Here is a 23,455-nt window from a genome sequence, read left to right as displayed (position 1 = left end):
CCGCACATGTCTATAAGCCGCAGGTGCCTACCGGTACATTGAAACAAATGAACTTTACACAGGCTTTAACGAAACACGGCTTGTAACAATTTTTTTTTTAAATTAGCAGTAAGCTTTAGTTGTCTTTTTGCACTGAGTCAATTCCTCACGCTGCTGTTTCCAACGTCTTATCATCGACTCATTAAGGCCAAGCTCCCGTGCAGCAGCTCAATTTCCTTTTCCAACAGCCAGATCAATCGCCTTCAACTTGAAAGCTGCATCATATGCATTTCTCCGTGTCTTTGCCATGATGAGGGTGACAAAAGGACTACCGTAATCAGAATGATGGGAAGTTTGAGAGCGCTTGATTTAATCTAAACAGTAAACAAAAAAAGTTGTTTGACCTTAATAACCCGTTCGGCAATTTCATCGGTCTAATGAAAGCTTCATGCCGCCAAAAAACTGAGCACGTCACAGAATGTGTTTTTTTGGAGAAAAAAAAAATTGAAAGCGGGAAAAATCCATATATTAGCCACGTCATTGTTTAAGCCGCGAGGTTCAAAGCCTGGGAAAAAAGTTGCGGTTTATAGTCCGGAATTTACGGTAACTGAATACTTCATCTGTCAATAAATCACTGGCATTTTTTTAAACCGTTATGTGGAAACCCGTACCTGCCTTCTGCTAAAGCCATTAACCAAAGTTCTGAGCCCACGACGTCGTTAATCATTCATTGTGTAATATTGGTGGACATCAGATGTCAGTCTGACATGGTGGTTAACTCTTACCTGGGGGAATAAGATGCCAAGCAGCAAGCCAGCCATTATCTTATAGTTATCCATTAACCAGATGAAGACCGCATCAGTACAACCTCTGATGTAGATGACTCCCTGCAAGGCCAGCCTCTGACAGGAGGGACAGAATGTACAGTGTAAACATGTAAATGGCAGACCTTTATGGGGATAGGGGTGCTGCAGCATCCTCAGCACCACTACTTCCCGCGGCTATGAATGTGTGTGATATGGTCTTTCAGATATGTTTAAAAAGCAAAAGATTAATTTGAAACTTTGGTTATTGGTCGGCACTGTTCCTTTGTATGACAGCGGTACACATACATTTCACATTTAGACTTTCACATTTAGAAATTGAGCCGGTGAGAGACATTGAGACAACATTACGATCAGACAAGTCTTACCTCATTTTCAAGGACCTTATATCCACATAGTGTGTTGGCAACTTCATTAGGCTGAAAAGGAGCAAGATAATACTATGTCAAAGGGATGTAACATATTTCAGAACATTATAGGCTGGTTACACAAGCATATTTGAAGTTAGGATACATCTTTTGATGAGGATTATCCAAATAATTCAGCATTTTGAAGAATCTCCTCTACAATCTCCACTTGCTTTTCTCAAACAAAGTCAAAACAGCTTGATGCTTGTGTGTACAAAGTTCTGGGAAAATTAATGAAATGTCTAAACGTGGGAACCCTTTGACTTGTCGATCTTCTAAACAGATGTTAGAAATATTAGATCTCATGTCAAACAGGCTCAGAAGCCCTGGTGTAGTTGAACTATTTTAGAAGTTTGGCCCTTTAGATAGTAGCCTGGGAAAACATTCTACTCCTTGTCATGCTAACTACATAGAGTACAAGGAGTGGAAAGTCAGCAAAACAGGTTCTGGATTTCAGGCTACTTGGCTCGTGGGAGTCCAGCTAATAGCTACATAGCCATTATCCCTCAGAGAGAGAGAGAGAGAGAGTTCACAAAAAAAATCAGTCATCGCATTAGGGAACGCAAAACACAAGCCAACGCAAAATTCGGCATGTTCAAATGATTTACACAATGGATGTGTAGCCCAATGTCCAGCCAGAGAACAAGCTCAAAAGAGCAATCGATAAACCTCATTTAAAATATTAGCTAAGACCTTGATTTAAATATTAGTAAGCAATGCGACAGAATGCTCAGTTTTTCAAAATTTTTGAAAGAAAAGGCAAGTTGAAACAAGTTGTTAAACATTGCCAAACCCCTGCAGGGCCCCACAATCCACATAATTTATTAAAAAGGTACAAACAGTATATAATAATTGAGGGAAAACAACTCATCAATGCAGCCCTGAATGACCTACACCAGAGAAATCTACTAGCTTCAGCTTTTTTCCTCAAAAACAGACACCTACCTCTTTTTATAGACAAAATGATGCTGTAATAAGTTGTCCATTATATTTTACTTGAATTAATTCCACTTGAATGATAAAGGTATACATTATTCAGGGTATTTTGACGGAAATATCCCTGAGCAACTGTGCATGTTCAGAAAACAACAATAGTGGTCTTTCAATATTTTTGCTCAATAATGACAGCTACCATGGAGGAGAAAATGTGATATGATAGCCAGCCCATGGGCATTTTGACAGTGTTTTTGTTTTATTATTTGTTTTTTTTAAATACGGAAACTTCAGGAGAGTTGCCAAGTAGAGGCATTTGAAATGTCAATAGACCGAATTTATGCTTGGCATAAAACGACAAGAACTAAGACAGACATGTTCCAGACTGAAGGGAATAAAAAACAGAGACCGGATTTTAATTGTGGACAAACAACGCAAGATTTTTTGTCTCACGCTTTTCTGTGAAGCCTTGTGAGGTGTCAATATCTTGAGTTTAGAGATAAGAGAAACCATTAAGCCAGATGGGTGGGGGATTTTCCCTGAAGGTTCTCTGCTACTACATCTCAGATCCCAGCGACTGACTGAATATATATATATTTTAAATGTAACCTTTATTTAACTAGGCAAGTCAGTTAAGAACAAATATATATGGAGAAAGGTCAGGGGTGCACAGCTGGAGAAAATCATAAGCTTGAATTAGAAAGCATGCACATTTTGACTTGCTATTTCGGCCACAGGTTAAAACTTGAAATCTTTGAGACAACATTAGACAAAAAGGTTTGCATGTCCATAAGCAGTTAAATGAAATAGACTGAGTCTTTTTTTACCTTGCCATTTAAAATCAGGACAACATATTAGGATTGAGAGCCATCAGGACAACATATTAGGATTCAGAGCCAGATCCTCTTACAGCGGCATGGCAGCATAAGCCCCCTGTCCCCACCTGCCTATGTTCTCTTTGTACTTTTTAAGAGCACAAAGTGGTTGTCAGTTCTGCTGAGTGACACCCTGCCTGGTCAGCTGGGGTCTCAGAGAGAGAGGGAGAGGAGCTGGTAAAGGCTCACATCCACAGACAAAACATGGGGTCTCTGAGTGCTACGTCTCCCCTCCCAGAGGGCCGCAGCACCGTGCCTGAGGACAGCCTGACCTGATGATTCCTGGCGGTTCCTGTAGCCAGTCCACCTGTTCCAGCTGATGATCCAGTGCTGCTTTTCTGCCTGCAGCTGTGCACCCCTGACCTAACTTCACCTGGTGCACTACCTTGTCCCGGACCCCTGACCTAACTTCACCTGGTGCACTACCTTGTCCCGGACCCCTGACCTAACTACACCTGGTGCACTACCTTGTCCCGGACCCCTGACCTAACTACACCTGGTGCACTACCTTGTCCCGGACCCCTGACCTAACTACACCTGGTGCACTACCTTGTCCCGGACCCCTGACCTAACTACACCTGGTGCACTACCTTGTCCCGGACCCCTGACCTAACTACACCTGGTGCACTACCTTGTCCCGGACCCCTGACCTAACTACACCTGGTGCACTACCTTGTCCCGGACCCCTGACCTAACTACACCTGGTGCACTACCTTGTCCCGGACCCCTGCTGATTGATGGATTGTGTGTACCTTACATATACATTCAATTGCTTTCTCAGCAAATGAATAATGCAAAGTTTTTTCACTGTCAGATTTTTTGTCAGAGTTCACAACATTAATCTTTTCAATTAATGTTTCTACTTAGCTATGAGTGAAAACAGAACCAAATCACTGCCCCATGATATTGATTAACAAAGATCCCAATTACCCTCTTTCCCCATGTGGAATGTTTCTGGCAATGGTTGATGACATTTAAAAAGTCAAGGTTGACTTCTGCCTCTCACCAGATAAATTATACGCAATACAATTGCAAGTATTGCAAGCTGTGATATTGAATTGTGATGGCATTTGAGTCCCTCGCCTCAGAAACCATGAAAAACACTTTACAATTACAAATAGTTGCACATCATACTGGTTTGTGTTTATATGGAACTGTTTATCAATAATAAAACATAATGCAAGTCCTTTATACTTCAAAACCTCTGTTTTGATGCATTGTTTAAAGAACTAAGGGCGAGCAAATTGGCTTGTCCCAGTAGTGATGAGTACAGTTCTAGTGACATATTTTTCAGATTTAGAGATATTTATTTTAAATGCTAGAAAATAAACAATATATTGTATAGCTCAATAAAAACAAATAAGGCTATTAAAATACTTTAAAACAAATATATATGTCCAAGTTGTCATTGGTGTTACCGGGGGCTCCCGAGTGGCACAGCGGTCTAAGGCACTGCATCTCAGTGCTAGAGGCATCACTACAGACCCTGGTTTGATTCCAGGCTGTATCACAACCGGCCATGATTGGGAGTCCCATAGGGCGGCGCATAATTGGCCCAGCGTCGTCCGGGTTAGGGTTTGGCCGGTGTAGGCCGTCATTGGAAATAAGAATGTGTTCTTAACCGACTTGCCTAGTTAAGTAAAAGGTTAAATAAAATACTGCCTTGAAAAATCACTTATTACAAAGTTATACAGGGACCTTGAGCATTCCCTCCAGTGGCAAACTTATCAGGCGAGGGGTCTATATTAAAGAAATGTATGAGTTAATCACAGCCTTCTGGTAGGTCATCCATTTGAGGATTCCATTGATAATTTGGTATGCCTTAATAAAACGTGTTTCTGGTGTTAACTCAATTTAAATGAAGAGAAATTACATGGTGAGCAAAATGATTCAATCATATCACTTTAGTAAATTATTTTGAAATGGTTACCGACCTTAGATTTGAGCATCTGTGGCCTCCATTTAAGAATATCCTCAATTACCTATTTGTTATTGGTGTTTCTGTCATTGGTGTTACTACTCCTACTGGCGGCACAATATTATCATCATGATAACAACAATTTTAAACAGTCATTAAGCTGTCATAGTTGTCATTTAGAATGGGATGAGGTACCCAAATAAATTATAATAAAAAGAACGCAATGCCAAAATGCCAACGCAATTCAAGAATGACCCTACTGTTGAATGTAGGGATCAGAACAACACAGAGGGGAACAAATGTCATAGGGGGCATCTAGAGATACAGAGATCAAATCTAAGCTACTGATGAATAGTTTTCCACAAGTATGCAAATGTATTAGGGGACATGCAGTGGATGTGGTCTCCAATAAGGCGGCAGGTATTCTAGCGTTTAGAGCGTTAGGCCAGTAACCAAAAGGTCGCTGATTCGAATACCCCGAGCCGACAAGGTGAAAAATGTGTGGATATGCCCCTTGAGCACTTAGCCCTAATCTGCTCCAGAGGTGCCATATGACTATGTCTAACCCTGTAAAACAACACATTTCACTGCACCGGTATGTGTGACGACAAAACATTCTCTGCTGAAACAAGACAAGGCTAAACAGTTCAGTTATGAGTGGAAATAACCTGATTCAGTCTGCTTTCCACCAGACACTTGTCAGATCAAAATGTGAACTTGTGAAATGTGTCACTTGGAGAAAACAGTAGCCTCGAGGTTAGAGAGGCGGGCCAGTAACTGGAAGGTTATTGGTTTGAAACACAGAACTGATGGATAAAAGCAGGCGGGAGTGAACTGCAGTCAGAGGGTTGCTGGCATCATTATCCCCTATGCTACCTACTGCCGTCTTGTCCTCAAGCAAGAAACTTAAACCCCCAAAACTGCTCCACTGAGTTGACCCTGTTGCTCCCAGCGTGTCGTGTGTTAGGTTGGGTACTGTGACAGATTTATTATTATTTATTTTTTCACATTTGCATTAAAATGGATTTAAATAACGATCTATTATATAGTCATTTGCATAATGAGCTCTCGATGGAAGAGCAGCAGAGACCTTGTTTGAGAGGCAGCAGGTGTAAGGCACTCCACAAGCCAGCGGTCCAGGAGCTGTACAGTTATGGTACATGTTCACTTCCCAGTCTTTGTACTCCTGCCCTCCACAACATTTGAACTGTAAAGAACAGACAGAACAACATAGTTGTATTAACAATCAAAACACTTATAGAATGGTAGGCCTATAGCAGTATTACAAAACATCCTGTTTGCAACAACACACTCAAGTAATACTGCAAAAAACATTTGTGTTATGTTTGAAATCCAATACAATACTGAGTACCACTCTCCATATAATCAAGCATAGGAGTGGCTGCATCATGCTATGGGTATGCTTGTAATGATTAAGGACTGGGGAGTTTTTCCCCAGGATAAAAAATAAACAGAATGAAGCACAGGCAAAAGCCTAGAGGAAAACCTGGTTCAGTCTGCTTTCCACCAGACACTGGGAGATGAATTCACCTTTCAGCAGGACAATAACCGAAAACATAAGTCCAAATCTACACTGGAGTTGCTTACCAAGAAGACATTGAATGTTCCCGAGTGGCCGAGTTACAGTTTTGACTTCAATCTGCTTGAAAATCTATGGCAAGACTTGAAAATGGTTGTCTAGCAATGATCAACAACCAACTTGACAAAGCTTGAAGAATAAAAAATAAAAAAAGAATAAATGTGCAAAATATTGTAAAATCCAGGTGTGCAAAGCTTTTAGAGACTTACCTAGAAAGACTCCACTGTAATCGCTTCCAAACTGCGCTATGCCACTGGCCTATACCTTGATCCCTCTTTAAAACAAAACTTTAAAGGCTTAATTAAGCGGTCAAAAACCCTTTATGTGTACTCAGATAAAAACATGTTGTATTGGATGTGTGTAACAGGTCCTTACATCATGCACAACAAGTGGCATAACTCTTAGCTTTACCACACTCTAGCATGCCATTTGCTTATACATTATTTTTGAAGCATAGAACTATAGCCTTATAAAAGGGCTTTAAAATTGTTGTTAGTTTGAACTTCAAGTACAATTTCTAACTTTTCTGCTCTGGTACAGCAAGGTTGTTTACACGTTGAGCTTTTGCAATTACTATAATTTACAAGAGCTGAGATACACACTGTGGGTCTGCTTTGTCTTCAAATCTCATACCTTAAAAAAGGCTCTTAAAACACCTAGAGCAATTTGCTAGTACTTTTTCAATTAGCTGGATAGGATTCTGAAAGTTTTAAGTGTACTATACCAGAAGCATTATGGGTGTGAAACATCATTTGGTCATTTAGAACCCTGTAAAGTTTCAGTGAAGGGATCAAAATTAACACTGTTATTAAGAATGTCCAGAAGTAAATTCCACATTCTACTTGAATAATATGGATATTCACTATTCTGCATTCATTCATTGGGCCAACTGCTCTCATGGGGGAATGTATGAATAAATATTAGTCCACTTTTTATTTTTTTTACGAGCAGCAGGATTCCTATGCCAGTCCCCCAACTCATTTGAATGGCTCTCTGGTTAATTACTTCAGCATTTAGCTAGTTCCAGTAAACTAGACACTCTTAGTTGAGTGGCTTTCAAAATCAAGATTGTAAGAGAATCACTTAGAAATCAGGGCATCTTTACCTATGAACATATTTATTCCTGAAGAAAACCCACAAAAAAAACATGGATGTGATGATGGAGAACTAATGAGGTGGAGTGGCTCTGACATGATTGAGTTACAAGCACGAGGTAGAGAGTCCTTGTTTGTGCTTAGGGAGATTAGCAAGTAACCTTTTCTCCAGCAGATTCTACAAGCGCTATGCACCAACTCCATGGTTCACCACAGAGACCATGTAGGCCTGTACAGACTAACATCAGAGAGTAAGAACTAACCCAAGCTAAAGCAATACTAGGCCTACTCTAAAGATCAATAAACAAAAACCGGCCTGTGCTAAATGTTAAATGTTTGTTTTGGACACACGCAAAACCTTGAAGCGAAATATCACACCACGAGCTAGAAATCTAATTCAGCCATCTAGTGTTCTGCCAAAGAGGCTTGATATACGTGCATCCATTTGAGTGCTATTAAAATACCCTGCTATAATTACAGTCATTACATACACATGCAACGACTTGGAATAGCAGAGACCTTTGCTTAAAAGCGTAAAGATTGTCATTGAACATTCACAAATGTTTTGCATTTTAATAGTGTACCTTTTCACAGTCCTGTGAAGGGAACATTTTTTATGCAAATACATTTGCAGAGGTCTCAATCCAGTGGCAGAAAGTCACGTGTCCCTAAAAAGCTGTGCCTCGGACGCCACTAAACCCATCATGAAAGACATCCTACGGTACACAATACAATCATTTCCCCCATAGAACCTGAGTGACCACTTCCAGAGGCAGTCTCCAACTTGGCTGGCGAAACGCCTCCGAGTTAAAAGCAAACTGAACTACACTTACTCCCTGGCACTCTAAAAATAAGTCCGACGTAGACTCAAACACTGTCTAACCTGAAGCAGTTCAACATCTCACCATAAGCCTGCACTTAAGAAAAATATTCTCTGTGAAAACCCTGTCAAAGTACCTAGGGCGAAAGCGCTCCAACACACAAACTCTTATTCAATAGTGAGTTTAGAAACAGTTTTCCTTTCTATTAACCTGGAAGGGTTTTCAAGGCTATAAAAACGGGACAGCAGCATTCACTCAATTCAGTTGTATTGATTTACCTCCTATCAACAAGTCCAAACTAACACCACTACCTTCCTCAGTGGGGATTGTCAAAGCTCCCGTGTTTGACGTGGTTCAGGATATGTCAAACACGTCACAGTTGGAGAGAATTGAGACAGAATGACACATTAATATTCTATTATGGGAGACAGACCTGTCCTCCAACATTCACAGTTTCCAAGTAGTTATTTCCTTCAACGTTTTCCATCCTACAAAACGGCTTGGTGTTGCTCATGGAATAAAATATGGTGAGTATAATGCTCAAAATAAATCCCAATGCTTGTGTTTGATTTAAACATAGGTGACTATTCGATCATCAGTAGTCCTCCTGTGTAACAACTCAAAGCAGGGTCGCTGGTGAAAAAGACTTCTCAATAACACATTTGGTTAAGGTTAGGTGTGAGAATGAGAACTCCAAATGCTGCATGGACAGCATCCACCGCTCTCCAACCCAGTAGGAATCCTCTAAATACAAACTGTTCTTCGCCCTTGAGTTGGCCAACCACCATGTCACAAAGTGAATAATCCAAAATTACATTTGGTCAACAGCAATGGAGGGAAAAGCTAGCAAACAGTTTCAAAGAAAATCCACTTATTTTTCAAACAGAAATCTTACCTTTCTCTGAACAAAGTCCATGATGTTTTTGAAATCCAGATCGTCGTAGTAATTCACCATTCCTTTGCGAATGTTTTTGTTTAAGAGATCCACTGTCTATGGTGGAAAAGTAAAATACAGGGTGAAATGTATTAAGACTGTAGGATTGAGATATTAGTGTGGAGGCAGCATTATAACAATGATTCCATTTTTAAAAATTGGGGAACTCTTTACTGACTGACACTCTCCCTTTATTCCTCCTCTCAATAAAAATGACCTAAATTCAGTCATGAGAAATTCCTCAGAGACAAATGCCTGTGTAACCTATTTTTGATTGAAAACTATCCTGACTGGAGACGTTTACATTAAATTCATATCTTTCAATAACATATGCATTTGACCATTGGAGGATTACTTACTGTTGAGATTTGAAAATGGCAATTCTCTCTACAGATTAGACTAGTCACTGCTGTTTAAACATTTACCTTAAATATTTATGAAATAGTGAAATGCTGTGCTATTATTTTTTTCTATTTGTTCTAGAACTTTCTCCCTTGTTTTTCCATCTTCTCCTAAAAAGACTCCTAGGTTTTCTACATCTAATCTTCAATACAGATCAAATGGAAGTGTGTTTATCAAGCTGATCTTGTTCTTGTCATTGATCACACATCAGGAAAGGGTCATACTGCAAGAAAACATTAACTCGTTGATTTTGTATTATTGATATCAGCATATCAAATTAAGGGTCTCACATTCTCAGAAGTTAGTGGCTTAACAATGTAAAGGCCAGAAATCTTTCACGAATTTCAAAAGGCAATGGTAATTGGAATATCATAGACAATAGATTTGAAAATGCCTACATGGAAACCACAAGTGGCAATCTGATATCAAATGTGCGGTTAATATCCATGCCTGATATCAACACAACTGATTTAGTCCCACTACGTTGACATATTCTAATGTACATGTTTCATAAACTTGTTAGCTCTCCAATGTAAAGCGGCAATCAGCAGTAGAAACAATAACAAAGCGTCTCCCAGCCACCGTTTCAGTAAAAAGCTGAAGGATGGGGCTGGAAAAATGTAACCACACTCAAATTCATAGACAGAGCCATGTAAGGATCCATGATATGAACATTATAGTTTTAACCATCTAGAGGCTATATAGTGTTTGTTTACATTTACTGTGTTTGCAAACACTGGAGTAAAACAAGCTTATATTTTGGCCTCTCGTGAGGCATTTATAAGTTATATTCTTCAAGACGAAATGTGTACATATCATTCATTTATATGTCCAAAAATGGATGTAGCAGCTGGTCATTGCCCCTTTAAAATCAGAACTTTGCACAAGCCCAGGTAAAATCAGAACTTTGCACAAGCCCAGGTAAACGTATCCAATAACAGACGGCATGTATATAAACTCAGCAAAAAAAGAAACGGCCCTTTTTCAGGACCCTGGTCTTTCAAAGATAATTCGTAAAAATTCAAATAACTTAACAGATCTTCATTGTAAAAGGGTTTAAACACTGTTTCCCATGCTTGTTTAATGACCCATAAACAATTAATGTTTCGCCCAGCACATCGCACAGCAAGAACTGGCAAATCTGGTGCAGTCCACGAGGAGGAGATACACTGCAGTACTGAATGCAGCTGGTGGTCACAACAGATACTGACTGTTACTTTTGATTTTGACGCCTTTTGTTCAGGGACACATTTTTCCATTTCTGTTAGTCACATGTCTGTGGAACTTGTTCAGTTTATGTCTCAGTTGTTGAATCTTATGTTCATATAAATATTTACACATGTTAAATTGCTGAAAATAAACGCAGTTGACAGTGAGAGGACGTTTCTTTTTTTGCTGAGTTTAGAGACAGATTTTCTCTCAATGATTATGAGTTTAATAACGTGATATAATTGGGGTTTACAGTACCTGATGCCTGAAAACCAGAGCCAGGATGCCACCGAGGAGCTCCAGAATAAGACAGACTGTCAACGTGTAGAGAAACTAAAAAAAAACACACATTTAAAAAAAAGGTTAATACACAGAACAGTCAAGTTTAATGGTTTATTAATGGACATTTGGTTAGAGTCCCTTTGATCAGAATTATTTTATATATTTTTTTTTACTTTATTTAACTAGGCAAGTCAGTTAAGAACAAATTCTTACTTTCAATGACGGCCTACCAGGGAACAGTGGGTTAACTGCCTTGTTCAGGGACAGAAAGACAGAGTTTTACTTTGTCAGCTCGGGGATTCCTGCCTTGTTCGTATCTTGCTAACCAACGGTTAGCTCTGACATCTAGACTGCTGCTGCTCTCTACCATTTTCATAGCAACTTTTTATATATGAAAACAAATGTACTGGAAAACAAATGTATTGATCAATCATTGATGAAATTGAAGGGTCACCATTCTAAGATGTTGCTGATTGTATGCCTAACGTCTTTTAATATCAGGCTCAATTCAAACAGCCTGCATTGTAGTTTCCTGCACGGCAGCAGAAAAAAATCAAGTGTTCCCCAATTAAACAAAATAGCTGAATTTCTTCAGGCTAAAAATACCTTGCTTTTAGTAGAAGACTAAAAAAACTCAAATATGTTCAAAAGTGAGTCAAACTATGTAAAGGAATCAAATTCAATACGCTACAATTACTGGTGTCTCATTAAAAGTGGATGCAACCATCTCAAATGTGATTAATATTCATTTGGTCATTAATTCATAAGAGCGAAGTGAAAAATGCAAAATGGATGAGGTCCTGCTACAGTACGATTACATATTTCAAAATGTCAACTCGGGTGGGTAAACTGTTCCAAATTAATAAATCAGTGATAATTATGGAGCTAGTGGACTTTCATTAGTGGTTGTGTCTTAATTACCGCTTGTTTGACTTTGCAGACAAATCAAGCTATAACAACCCAGCCAACTGTGACGCTATGCAAACATTTCCAGGTAACATTTATGGCTTAGCACATACTTTGCATACTGATATGAGCTAAATTGTCTCGTGCCACTAGCACTGAAGACCTGAAATTATATTGAGAAAGACTGTTGTTTCAAGGAATGTTCACAGTCACAGAAGCACATTATAAGGCTCATTCCATGTCCATGCAGTGAGTGTTGCAGATTGGAACTCCTTAGAATTTAACAACTGAAACCAATGGAATTGTACTGTAAAAAAGGCTGGCCCTTTTAACCTGACTGGCCTTCAGACCTGTCAACCATTTTTTTTTACCTTTATTTAACTAGGCAAGTCAGTTAAGAACAAATTCTTATTTACAATGACAGCCTACAGCTCTCTCAATTCCAACCAATCAGTGCACTTGGATGCAGTCCAGGTCTCCACCCAGCACACCTCAAGTCAGAGCATGTTCCCCTGCCACCTCAAGAAGATTTCTATAATTAAGGACTCTTACATACTATTTTTCTCTCTTGAAGTGTTGTGCACCACACCCACAGTGCATTTGGAAAGCATTCAGACCCCTTCCCACATTTTGTTACGTTACAGCCTTATTCTAAAATGGATTAAATACTTTTTTTCCACCCCTCACCAATCTAAACACAATACCCCATAATGACAAAGCGAAAACAGGTTAAGAATTTTTTGCTAAAAAATGTAATCAACTAAACAGAAATATCTTATTTAAAAAAAGTATCAAGGCCCTTTTCTATGAGACTCAAAATTGAGCTCAGGTGCATCCTGTTTCCACTGGTCATCCTTGAGATGTTTCTACAACTTTATCGGAGTCCACCTGTGGTAAATTCAATTGATATGACATGATTTGGAAAGGTACACACACCTGTCTATATTAAGATCCCACAGCTGACAGTGTACGTCAGAGCAAAAACCAAGCCATGAGGTCAAAGGAATTGTCCGTAGAGCTCCATGAGGAAGGCTACCAAAAAAATTCTGCAGCATTGAAGGTCCCAAAAAACACAGTGTCCTCCATCATTCTTAAATGGAAGATGTTTGGAACCACCAAGACTCTTTCTAGAGCCGGCCGCCCGGCTAAAGTGAGCAATTGGGGCAGAAGGAAGGGCCTTGGTCAGGGAGGTGACCAAGAACCCGACGGTCACTGACAGAGATCCAGAGTTCCTCTGTGGAGATGAGAGAACCTTCCAAAAGGACAACCATCTCTGCATTACTCCACCAATTAGGCCTTTGATGGTAGAGTGGCCAGACGGAAGCGGCAAATCAGTAAAAGGCACGTTACAGCCCGCTTGGAATTTGCCAAAAGGCACCTAAATGACTCTCAGACCATGAGAAAACAAGACTCTCTGGTCTGATGAAACCAAGATTGAACTCTTTGGCCTGAATGCCAAATGTCACATCTGGAGGAAACCTGGAACCATCCCTACGGTGAAGCATGGTGGCAGCATCATGATGTGGGGATGTTTTTCAGTGGCAGGGACTGGGAGCAATGAACGGAGCAAAGTACAGAGAGATCCTTGATGAAAACCTGCTCCAGAGCGCTAAGGACCTCAGACTGGAGCGCAAGTTCACCTTCCAACAGGACAACGACCTGAAGCACAAAGACAATGCAGGAGTGGATTCGGGACAAGTCTCTGAATGTCCTTGAGTGGCCCAGCCAGACCCCGGACTTGAACCCGATCTAACATCTCTGGAGAGACCTGAAAATAGCTGTGCAGCGACACTCCTCATCCAACCTGACAGAGCTTGAGAGGATCTGCAGAGAAGAATGGGAGAAACTCCCCAAATACAGGTGTGCCAAGCTTGTAGCGTCATACACAAGAATACTCAAGGCTGTAATTGCTGCCAAAGGTGCTTCAACAAAGTACTGAGTAAAGGCTCTGAATACTTATGTAAATGTGATATTTTCGGGGTTTTGCAACAATCAAAAAAATTGCTTTTCACTTTGTCATTATGGGGTATTGTGTGTACATTGATGAGGGAAAATAACTATTTAATCCATTTTAGGATAAGGCTGTAATGTAACAAAATGTAGGGGGGGAAAAAATCAAGGGGTTTGAATACTTTCCGAATGCACTGTATATAAAACCTTCTAATGGACGGAGCTGGTGACCAAGTTACAGTGATGGGCCTACACATCATGTTCTAACTGAACAGCACTATAGTTGACAGAACCAAAACCAATCAGCATTAAGTTTATAGCAGGTGAGGGCATATCCTGCCAACCGCTCAGACGAGCTCCAGCTAGCCGGATTTAGCGACCAACCATTTTTCCCCCAGGTACAACGGAACTAATGAAATAGTCCCATAATTGTAAAGCCCAAGGTAAATAAAGCACAGCTTAAATACATGAACATACTGTATTTGACATACAGTGCATTCAGAAAGTACCCCTTGACTTACTCCACATTGTGTTGTTACAGCCTGAATTCAAAATGGATTAAATATACCCCCCCCCTACACAAAACATCCCATAATGACAAAGTGAAAAACACGTTTAGACATTTTTGCAAATGTATTAAAAATGAAATACAGAAATCTCTCATTTACATAAGTATTCACACCCCTGAGTGAATACCTTAGGCAGAGATTACAGCTGTGAGTGAGTAAGTTTTCGATATATGGATTGTACAATATTTGCACATTTTTGTTTTAAAAATTATTCAAGCTCTATCAAATTGGTTGTTGATCATTGCTAAACATCCATTTAAGTCTTACCATAGATTTTCAAGCCGATTTAAGTCAAAACTGTAACTAGGCAATTCAGGAACATTCAATGAATGTCATCTTGATAAGCTACTATAGTGTATATTTGGCCTTGTGTTTTAGGTTATTGTGTCCCAGTGTCTGGTGGAAAGCAGACTGAACCAGGTTTTGCTCTAGGATTTTGCCTGTGCTTAGCTCTATTCCATTTATTTGTATCAACAACAACAAATCTCCCTAGCCCTTGCCGATGACAAGCATACCCATAACATGATGCAGCCACCACCATGCTTGAAAATATGAAGAGTGGTACTCAGTGATGTGTTGTGTTGTGTTGGATTTGCCCCAAACATAATGCTTTGTATTCAGAACAGAAAGTTAATTTCTTTGCAACAATTATTACAGTTTTACTTAGTGCCTTATTACAAACAGGATGCATGTTTTGGAATATTTTTATTCTGTACAGGCTTCCTTCCTTTCACTCTGTAATTTAGGTTAGTATTGTGGAGTAACTACAATGCTGTTCATCCATACTCAGTTTTTTATCATCACAGCCATTAAACCCTGTAACTGTTTAAAGTCACAATTGGCCTCATGGTGAAATCCCTGAACGGTTTCCTTCCTCTTCAGCAACTGAGTTAGGAAGGACGCCTTTATCTTTGTAGTGACTGGGTGTATTGATATACCATCCAAAGTGTAATTAATAACTTCATCATGCTCATAGAGATATTCAATGTCTGCTTTTTTTTTTTTACCCATCTACCAATAGGTACCATTCTTTGTGAGGCATTGGAAAACCTTATTGGTCTTTGTTATTGAATCTGCTTGCAATTCACTGCTCAACTGAGGGACCTTACAGATAATTGTATGTGTGGGGTACAGAGATGAGGTAGTCATTGAAAAATCATGTTAAACACCATTATTGCACACAGAGTTCATATAATTTATTATGTGACTTGTTAAGCACCTTTTTACTTATTTAGGCTTGCCATAACGAAGGGGTTGAATACATTTAAAAACATAATTCCACTTTGACATGATGGGGTACTAACACATTTTTAAATTCAGGCTGTAACAAAACAAAATGTGTAAAAAGTCAAGGGGGTATGAGTACTTTGAAGGCACTGTATGCATTTGAACCAGGTCTGGTGTGTATTGAACCTGATAAACCTCAAACTTATATCCCAGTCTTGTATGCAATTGTGTGAGTCTACTACTCACCACTTTGAGGAGCAGCAGGTTGTCCCTGAGGGAGGCTAACACACCGATGAAGGACACAATGAACATCACCACCCCCAGGACAATGAGGATGATGGCGGGGGCCAGGAACACCCCCTGCAGGGTTTTGTAGCGCTGCCGCTCCACCTCCGCATAGATACCGATGGCTAGGACGAACGCACCAACCAGCTACCGGAAATAGAAACATGGAGATGAGAGAATTTAGTATAGGGGACAAGAGTGGTTACCTATACTGAAAGGTTACTTATAAAATGGGTTGTTCCACCTCACCAGTATCCATGTTCCATGCCCTTTTTGAATAGTATAACTTAGTATTATTTCACCTAATTTTAAACATTCTGTCATAAAGAGCACATATTCAACTTAATAACAAAAAAAGTTTAGACCACAGCGCCACTCTGGATGCCAATTAGAATTATTTTTGAATGACAATGACATGAATATATTCAGCATGACATTCATGTAAGCATTATAATATAATTACACAACTCAAAAGTAATGTGAAATGCAATCATGCGAGTAGCAGCCAGAAGCCCTGGGCGGAGCATTGCACCCTGGGAAGTGAAATGCACTCTGGGAATCGTAGTATACATTTCGTAGGCACTAACTCCACCATGGTACGTTGGACATGGGTAAATGTATTTATTTAACCTTTATTTAACTAGGCAAGTCAGTTAAGAACAAATTCTTATTTACAATAACGGCCTACCAAAAAGGCAAAAGGGCTCCTGCGGGGGCTGGGATTTAAAAATATAGGACAAAACACACATCACATCAAGAGAGACCTAAGACAACAACATAGCAGCAAAACAACATGACAAATTAATGGATTTTTGGGATAAATGCCGAAAATAAGGTCTGTGGTAAATAAAGGCTTAGGAGATTTTATACATTTTGTTTAATGAGATTTTTTTTAAAAATGGCACGAAGGCATCACAATTCATAAAGAAATTATATTTGTTCTACTAGTTATCAACACATTCAATGTAAAAAAAAAAATATTCTGTCAATTTAGCTAATACACTTTCTTTTTTTTGCCATGGTATCGTTTCAGTATCGAGTATTGTTTCGGTATTGAGTATTATGATACTAAATCTGGTATCGAAGTAATAAAATCTGGTATCGTGACAACACTACCAAGTGGTGATGCAGCCAGTCAAGATGCTCTCAATGGTGCAGCTGTAGAACTTTGAGGACATGAGGGCCCATGCCAAATCTTTTCAGCCTGCTGAAGGGGAAGAGGCATTGTTGTGCCCTCTTCCAAGACTGTGTTGATGGGTTTGGACAATGATAGGTCCTTAGTGAAGTGGACACCGAGGGACTTGAAGCTCTCGACCCGCTCCACTACAGCCCCGGTGATGTGAATGGGGGCGTGCTCGGCAACTTTGTCTTGCTGACAATGAGTGAGAGGTTGTTGTCCTGGCACCACATAGCCTGGTCTCTGACCTCCTCCAGGATCTAGTTGCAGAGGGAAGTGTTTAGTCCCAGAGTCCTTAGCTTAGTGATGATCTTTATGGGCACTATGGTGTTTAATGCTGAGCTGTAGTCAATAAACAGCATTTTCACGTAGGTGTCTCTTTTGTCCAGGTGGGAAAGGGTAGTGTGGAGTGCAATAGAGATTGCATTATCTGTGGACCTGTTGGGGCGGTATGCATATTGGAGTGGGTCCAGGGTGTCTGGGATGGTGGTGTTGATGTGGGCCATGACCAGCCTTTCAAAACATTTCATGGCTACAGATGTCGAAAAGGAGATTCTGGCCTACTGCACCCATATTTTCTTTTCTTTTTGCAGAAAAAAAATAGTGTGTAGTTCCAGTAGTTAGCTACACGGCGAGAATATAACTAACTACTGAAAATACTACATAGATTAGAATTCAGTTGAACTACCACCCAGTTACTGCAAAATGTAGTTAAATTACTAGTTGAACTACATGTAGTTCACTACTACCCAACACTGGAATTTGGGCACTTTAGCAAGTCTTTATTCATATAAAATCTGAAAATCTTATGCAAGAATTTCAAGACATTGCATTGATTTGTTGAAATGACGTGGAAACAACGTTGATTCAACCAGTTTGTGCCCAGTGGGATGGCTCCCACTGGGTAATTCATCAGTAAATAACATCTGTGCTAGGTAACAGTTTAGATGTAATAGAATACCCATTGATTCAGAGTTCTTAGAGTATACACTTCAATGCAAAGATTAATTCTAATTTGAGGGATTACGTTTATTGGCTGTCCATTGCCATTTCAATTAGCTGATTAGTTTGCTAAGCATTAGCAGAAAAGCAATACATCTGATCTTTTACTAAAAGTGTCAAAATAATTCCAGCAAGGAGAAGGGCTCACTCTTTAAAAGTAATGAAAGTTAATAGGAAACAATCTATTTAAAATCACAACACGTTAATGCAAGCACAGAAACACCTTGGTTTAACAGTAAGTTAAACAGTAAGCAGTTGGTTGGAAAGCAACTGCGAGGTAGCGATAGTATTCATTTTCCATTGGGAATAGTAACTCCTCCAGCACTAATGAACCAGTATGTAATCCTGATGTAGTATTACAAAGGTGTCGTTCTCCGGTGTTCATTACATCTTATACCTGTGACAACTAATCAGTGTCTCTGGGTCTATGAATGACTGTTTCCCCAGGTGGCAGGTGGGCCACAGGCAGCTGATTGGACAGCTTTCCCCACTTCAGGGCCAATTAGATTTTCTCTTCAAACATCAATGCAGCAATTCTGGCTTTGTTAGTAATTCAAAAGAAACTAGCTGTACACATAATGCCAGAGGTTTTAATTGCAAATAGAACACTGAGCTCTGCTGTTGTGATTGTGACCTCTGATGCTACAGGTGGTCGGTAATTGAAAGAGACACCAAACAGCTATGAGGCGGCACTGCGTTCTGAACTGAGATTGATACCACAATGTAGGCCTACACAGGAAAGTACAAGGCTTTTCGATCCCTTGATACCAGTCCAAATGGAGGGCGCTATATGTGGTTGCTAGGTAAAACTCCTCATCTACATGCAAACACCCAAGGGAGGAACAGAGTTTGGCGGTAAACAGGCCATAGGCCTATAAAGTACTGTATAATACAGTCACTATAAAATCCATACAAAACACAAAGGCTGTCATTCACATGCCTTTCCCTTACAAAAAAAGATTGCCGTTTTGAAACTGCAATAAAAGTGCAGTAACTGCAGTCGACTGTGGTATTTTGGACGCAGTAATTGCAGAATCACTGCACTGTGAAGCAGTTGAACTGCAGTTATACTGCACTGTAACTGCAGTTACACTGAAAAAAGTACTGAAGTAAAAAAAAAAAGTTATTTTGGATGAGGTATTTGTATACCGCACTCTGACTGCAATTTTTTTTCTGTAAGGGTTTGCATTTGTTTCTGTGCTCACAACACATTAAATTGCTGTCCTAATGTCAAACAGACCATGTGGAATGGTGCACCAAGGGTAAGGCAGCGTGTCTGTCTGCTGGTCTAGACAGGAACATCAGCAGGGACAAGGGACCATGACCTCAACTTGTTGTGAGTTGTGGAAGTTGTAAATTAGTGGTATCTAAAAGGCAGTACTCAACGACAGTGCTGGTACGCATGAGTGTTCATCCAGGACAAAAAGTAAAATATACCCTGCCCTGTCCTCTCACTGTCCTCTTAACAGAAGCAATTTTAGTGGAACAAAACACCATCCTTGGTTCTATTCATGAACCTCTTGATAATAGCAACTTGTTTTTCAATGACTTATGTGACTTTATATGGCATGAAGACAGGCTACTAAAAGCATCCAAGACGTAAGCATTGACATCAGAGTCCGGACGTTTCAGTGACTGTGTGAGTGCATTAAGCATCACTACTAGATATATTTAACAGGACACTCAAGGCACATAAAATAACACTAATTATTCTAATTGCTGAGGACTATTTCTAATGATAAGAACCTATTGACTCGCATGTGCAGCAGATAATCATGTCAAATCCTTAAATGAAACACCTCCGTAAAAGGCATTTAGCTTCTCTTCTTTGATATCTGGGTCGTAGAATAATACGTTTTGCTGCAAATACTAGATTTTTCCCCAGGTCAAGTACTGTAAAATAAGATTAATATCCATATCTAGTTGTTGAGCAAATACACACACTGTTGTTTAAAACAATACTGACAAATCCATAATCCAATACCTCTCCGGTATTAAGAGGGGCTGGCACGGCACGTCGGCACGGCACGTCGGCACGCACGGCACGCATGGCACGCTGGCACGGCAGCTGGCATGGCACGCTGGATTCTTAACAACCCTCCAGGGGTACACATTCATCAGCATGATTTTGTGGTCTGACTCTCTACTTCACCACTCTTCTCTATGGCAAAGTACTCAGTAACTGCATCAACAGCGAGCGAAAATAATACAAATAAAACTAATAAAGCATGTTTCTATAAAAAAATGGACATCAGCAGAACTACCACTATCCATGCACACACTGAAGCCTTGTGAGTATACCTATTGCCATAGAGTCAACGGACTGGAACACCCTGACAGAAATGCCTGCGAGGAGAAATCCAACAGATTGGTGAGAAAATAATGTGGGAGGTCCATGCAGCCTTTTGTTTGTTTATGTTCACAGGAGGTTGGTGGCACCTTCATTGGGGAGGACGGGCTCGTGGTAAAGGCTGGAGCGGAGTCAGTGGAATGGTATCGAATATATCAAACACCTGGTTGCCATATATTTGATGCTATGTCGTTCCGGACATTATTATGAGCCGTACTCTCCTCAGCAGCCTCCTGTTGAAGGCTCATAACATGTGTATGCCTGCTCTCTGATGGCTCTGCCGTCAAGGAGCAGCGAGGCCAATCAAAATACCATTTGTGGCATTAACAAGCCCACAATACGAAACATGAAATTATAAATAATTATTGGACAATAGGCCTTTCATGCCGGATTCCTGATAGATGACCTGCAGGATTTCCTGTTAATTTTCCAAACACTCAAAATCACAACAATGGGTGAATTCGTCACTGAATGCAGTGCCTTCGTTGAATAACTCTGTTAGTTTGTTCAACATATAACTGTGTGTACAATAAATCAAAAGATATTTCCAACTTTAACTTTTAAAATGTGTTATGTTGCCAGACTTGGCAGGTTGTTCAGAGCCAATAGTAAATAAATAAAATATATATTTATATAGATATGTGTATGTGTGTGTCTGTGAGAGAGCGAATGTGTGGTAGAGACAGCACTAAAGATGCCCACATTTGAATCCATTATGCCCAGTAGTGGCCCACACAGCCATTATCAACAAAATACTGTGTAGAAATATTGTTAACCTTAACAATGTAGAAACCTTGGTCTGTTCAGGCTCAAATCTACAGTTGAAGTGGGAAGTTTACATACACTTAGGTTGGAGTCATTAAAACTTGTTTTTCAACCACTCCACAAATTTCTTGTTAACTATAGTTTTGACAAGTCGGTTAGGACATCTACTTTGTACATGACACAAGTCATTTTTACAACAATTGTTTACAGACAGATTATTTCACCTAAAATTCACTGTATCACAATTCCAGTGGGTCAGAAGTTTACATACACTTATTTGACTGTGCCTTTAAACAGCATGGAAAATTCCAGAAAATTGTGTCATGGCTTTAGAAGCTTCTGATAGGCTAATTGACATGATTTGAGTCAATTGGAGGTGTATCTGTGGATGTATTTCAATGCCTACCTTCAAACTCAGTGCCTCTTTGCTTGACATCATGGGAAAATCAAAAGAAATCAGTCAAGACCTCAGAAAACAAGTTGTAGACCTCCACAAGTCTGGTTCATCCTTGGGAGCAATTTCCAAAAGCCTGAAGGTACCACATTCATCTGTACAAACAACAGTACGCAAATATAAACACCATGGGACCATGTAGCCGTCATACCACTCAGGAAGAAGACGCGTTCTGTCTCCTAGAGATGAACGTATTTTGGTGCAAAAAGTGCAAATCAATCCCAGAACAACAGCAAAGGACCCTGTGAAGATGCTGGAGGAAACAGGTACAAAAGTATCTATATCCACAGTAAAACCAGTCCTAAATCAACATAACCTGAAAGGCCACTCAGCAAGGAAGAAGCCACTGCTCCAAAACCGCCATAAAAAAGCCAGACTACAGTTTGCAACTGCACATGGGGACAAAGATCATACTTTTTGGAGCAATGTCCTCTGGTCTGATGAAACAAAAATAAGAACTGTTTGGCCATAATGACCATCGTTACATTTGGAGGAAAAAGGGGGAGGCTTGCAAGCTGAAGAACAACATCCCAACTGTGAAGCACAGGGGTGGCAGCATCATGTTGTGGGGATGATTTGCTGCAGGATGGACTGGTGCACTTCACAAAATAGATGGTATCATGAGGGAAAGTTATGTGGATATATTGAAGCAACATCTCAAGACATCAGTCAGGAAGTTAAAGCTTGGTCGCAAATTGGTCTTCCAAATGGACAATGACCCCAAGCATACTTCTAAAGTTGTGGCAAAATGGCTTAAGGACAGCAAAGTCAAGGTATTGGAGTGGCCATCACAAAGCCCTGACCTCAATCCTTTGGAAAATTAGTGGACAGAACTGAAAACGGCATGTGCGAATAAGGAGACCTACAAACCTGACTCCGTTACACCAGCTCTGTCAGGAGGAATGGGACAAAATTCACCCAACTTATTGTGGGAAGCTTATGGAAGGCTACCTGAAACGTTTGACCCAAGTTAAACAATTTAAAGGCAATGCTACCAAATACTAATTGAGTGTATGTAAACTTCTGACCCACTGGGAATGTGATGAAAGAAATAAAATATTAAATAAAATCATTCTCTACTATTATTCTGACATTTCACATTCTTAAAATAAAGTGGTGATCCTAACTGACCTAAAACAGGGAATTTTTACTAGGATTAAATGTCAGGAATTGTGAAAAACTGAGTTTAAATGTACTTGGCTAAGGTGTATGTAAACTTCCAACTTCAACTGTATTTGCTTAATTGAAACCAAAGATGGACTTTACAGGGTGAAACATGGACTGTTTCACCCTGTACAGTCTATTTGAATAACTGAAAACCCCTGAGCAATGATTATTTCGTTACTCTCTATGCAAAGCATCAATTTAAGGATCACCAATACATCTTTTCCAAGTAAATTTGGATTCAGATCATCCATCAAGATCACAAAACATTGGTTCCATTGAACTGTTGAAGAAAATAACCATGAAAGACATGTATTGCTTGTTTAAC

The 23,455-nt window shown here is 39.8% G+C and overlaps 1 protein-coding gene across 1 annotated transcript in view; it reads right to left on the bottom strand.

Moving 5' to 3' along the window:
• Positions 1–23,455, bottom strand: part of LOC115201639 (tetraspanin-15) — a 34,010-nt gene that overhangs the window by 9,591 nt on the left and 964 nt on the right. Inside the window, exons 2-7 of the mRNA XM_029765436.1 lie at positions 16,177–16,362; positions 11,255–11,329; positions 9,347–9,442; positions 6,027–6,143; positions 1,172–1,222; positions 765–881 (exon numbers count right to left, since the gene is read on the bottom strand). Of these exons, the coding sequence (XP_029621296.1) occupies positions 765–881; positions 1,172–1,222; positions 6,027–6,143; positions 9,347–9,442; positions 11,255–11,329; positions 16,177–16,362 (642 nt within the window). The remainder of the gene's footprint in view (positions 1–764; positions 882–1,171; positions 1,223–6,026; positions 6,144–9,346; positions 9,443–11,254; positions 11,330–16,176; positions 16,363–23,455) is intronic.

Source organism: Salmo trutta, chromosome 10 (assembly GCF_901001165.1).
Source record: "Salmo trutta chromosome 10, fSalTru1.1, whole genome shotgun sequence".
Lineage (NCBI taxonomy): Eukaryota > Metazoa > Chordata > Actinopteri > Salmoniformes > Salmonidae > Salmo > Salmo trutta.
Note: the sequence above shows the minus strand (reverse complement) of the source record. Positions and strands in the feature narration are given on the sequence as shown.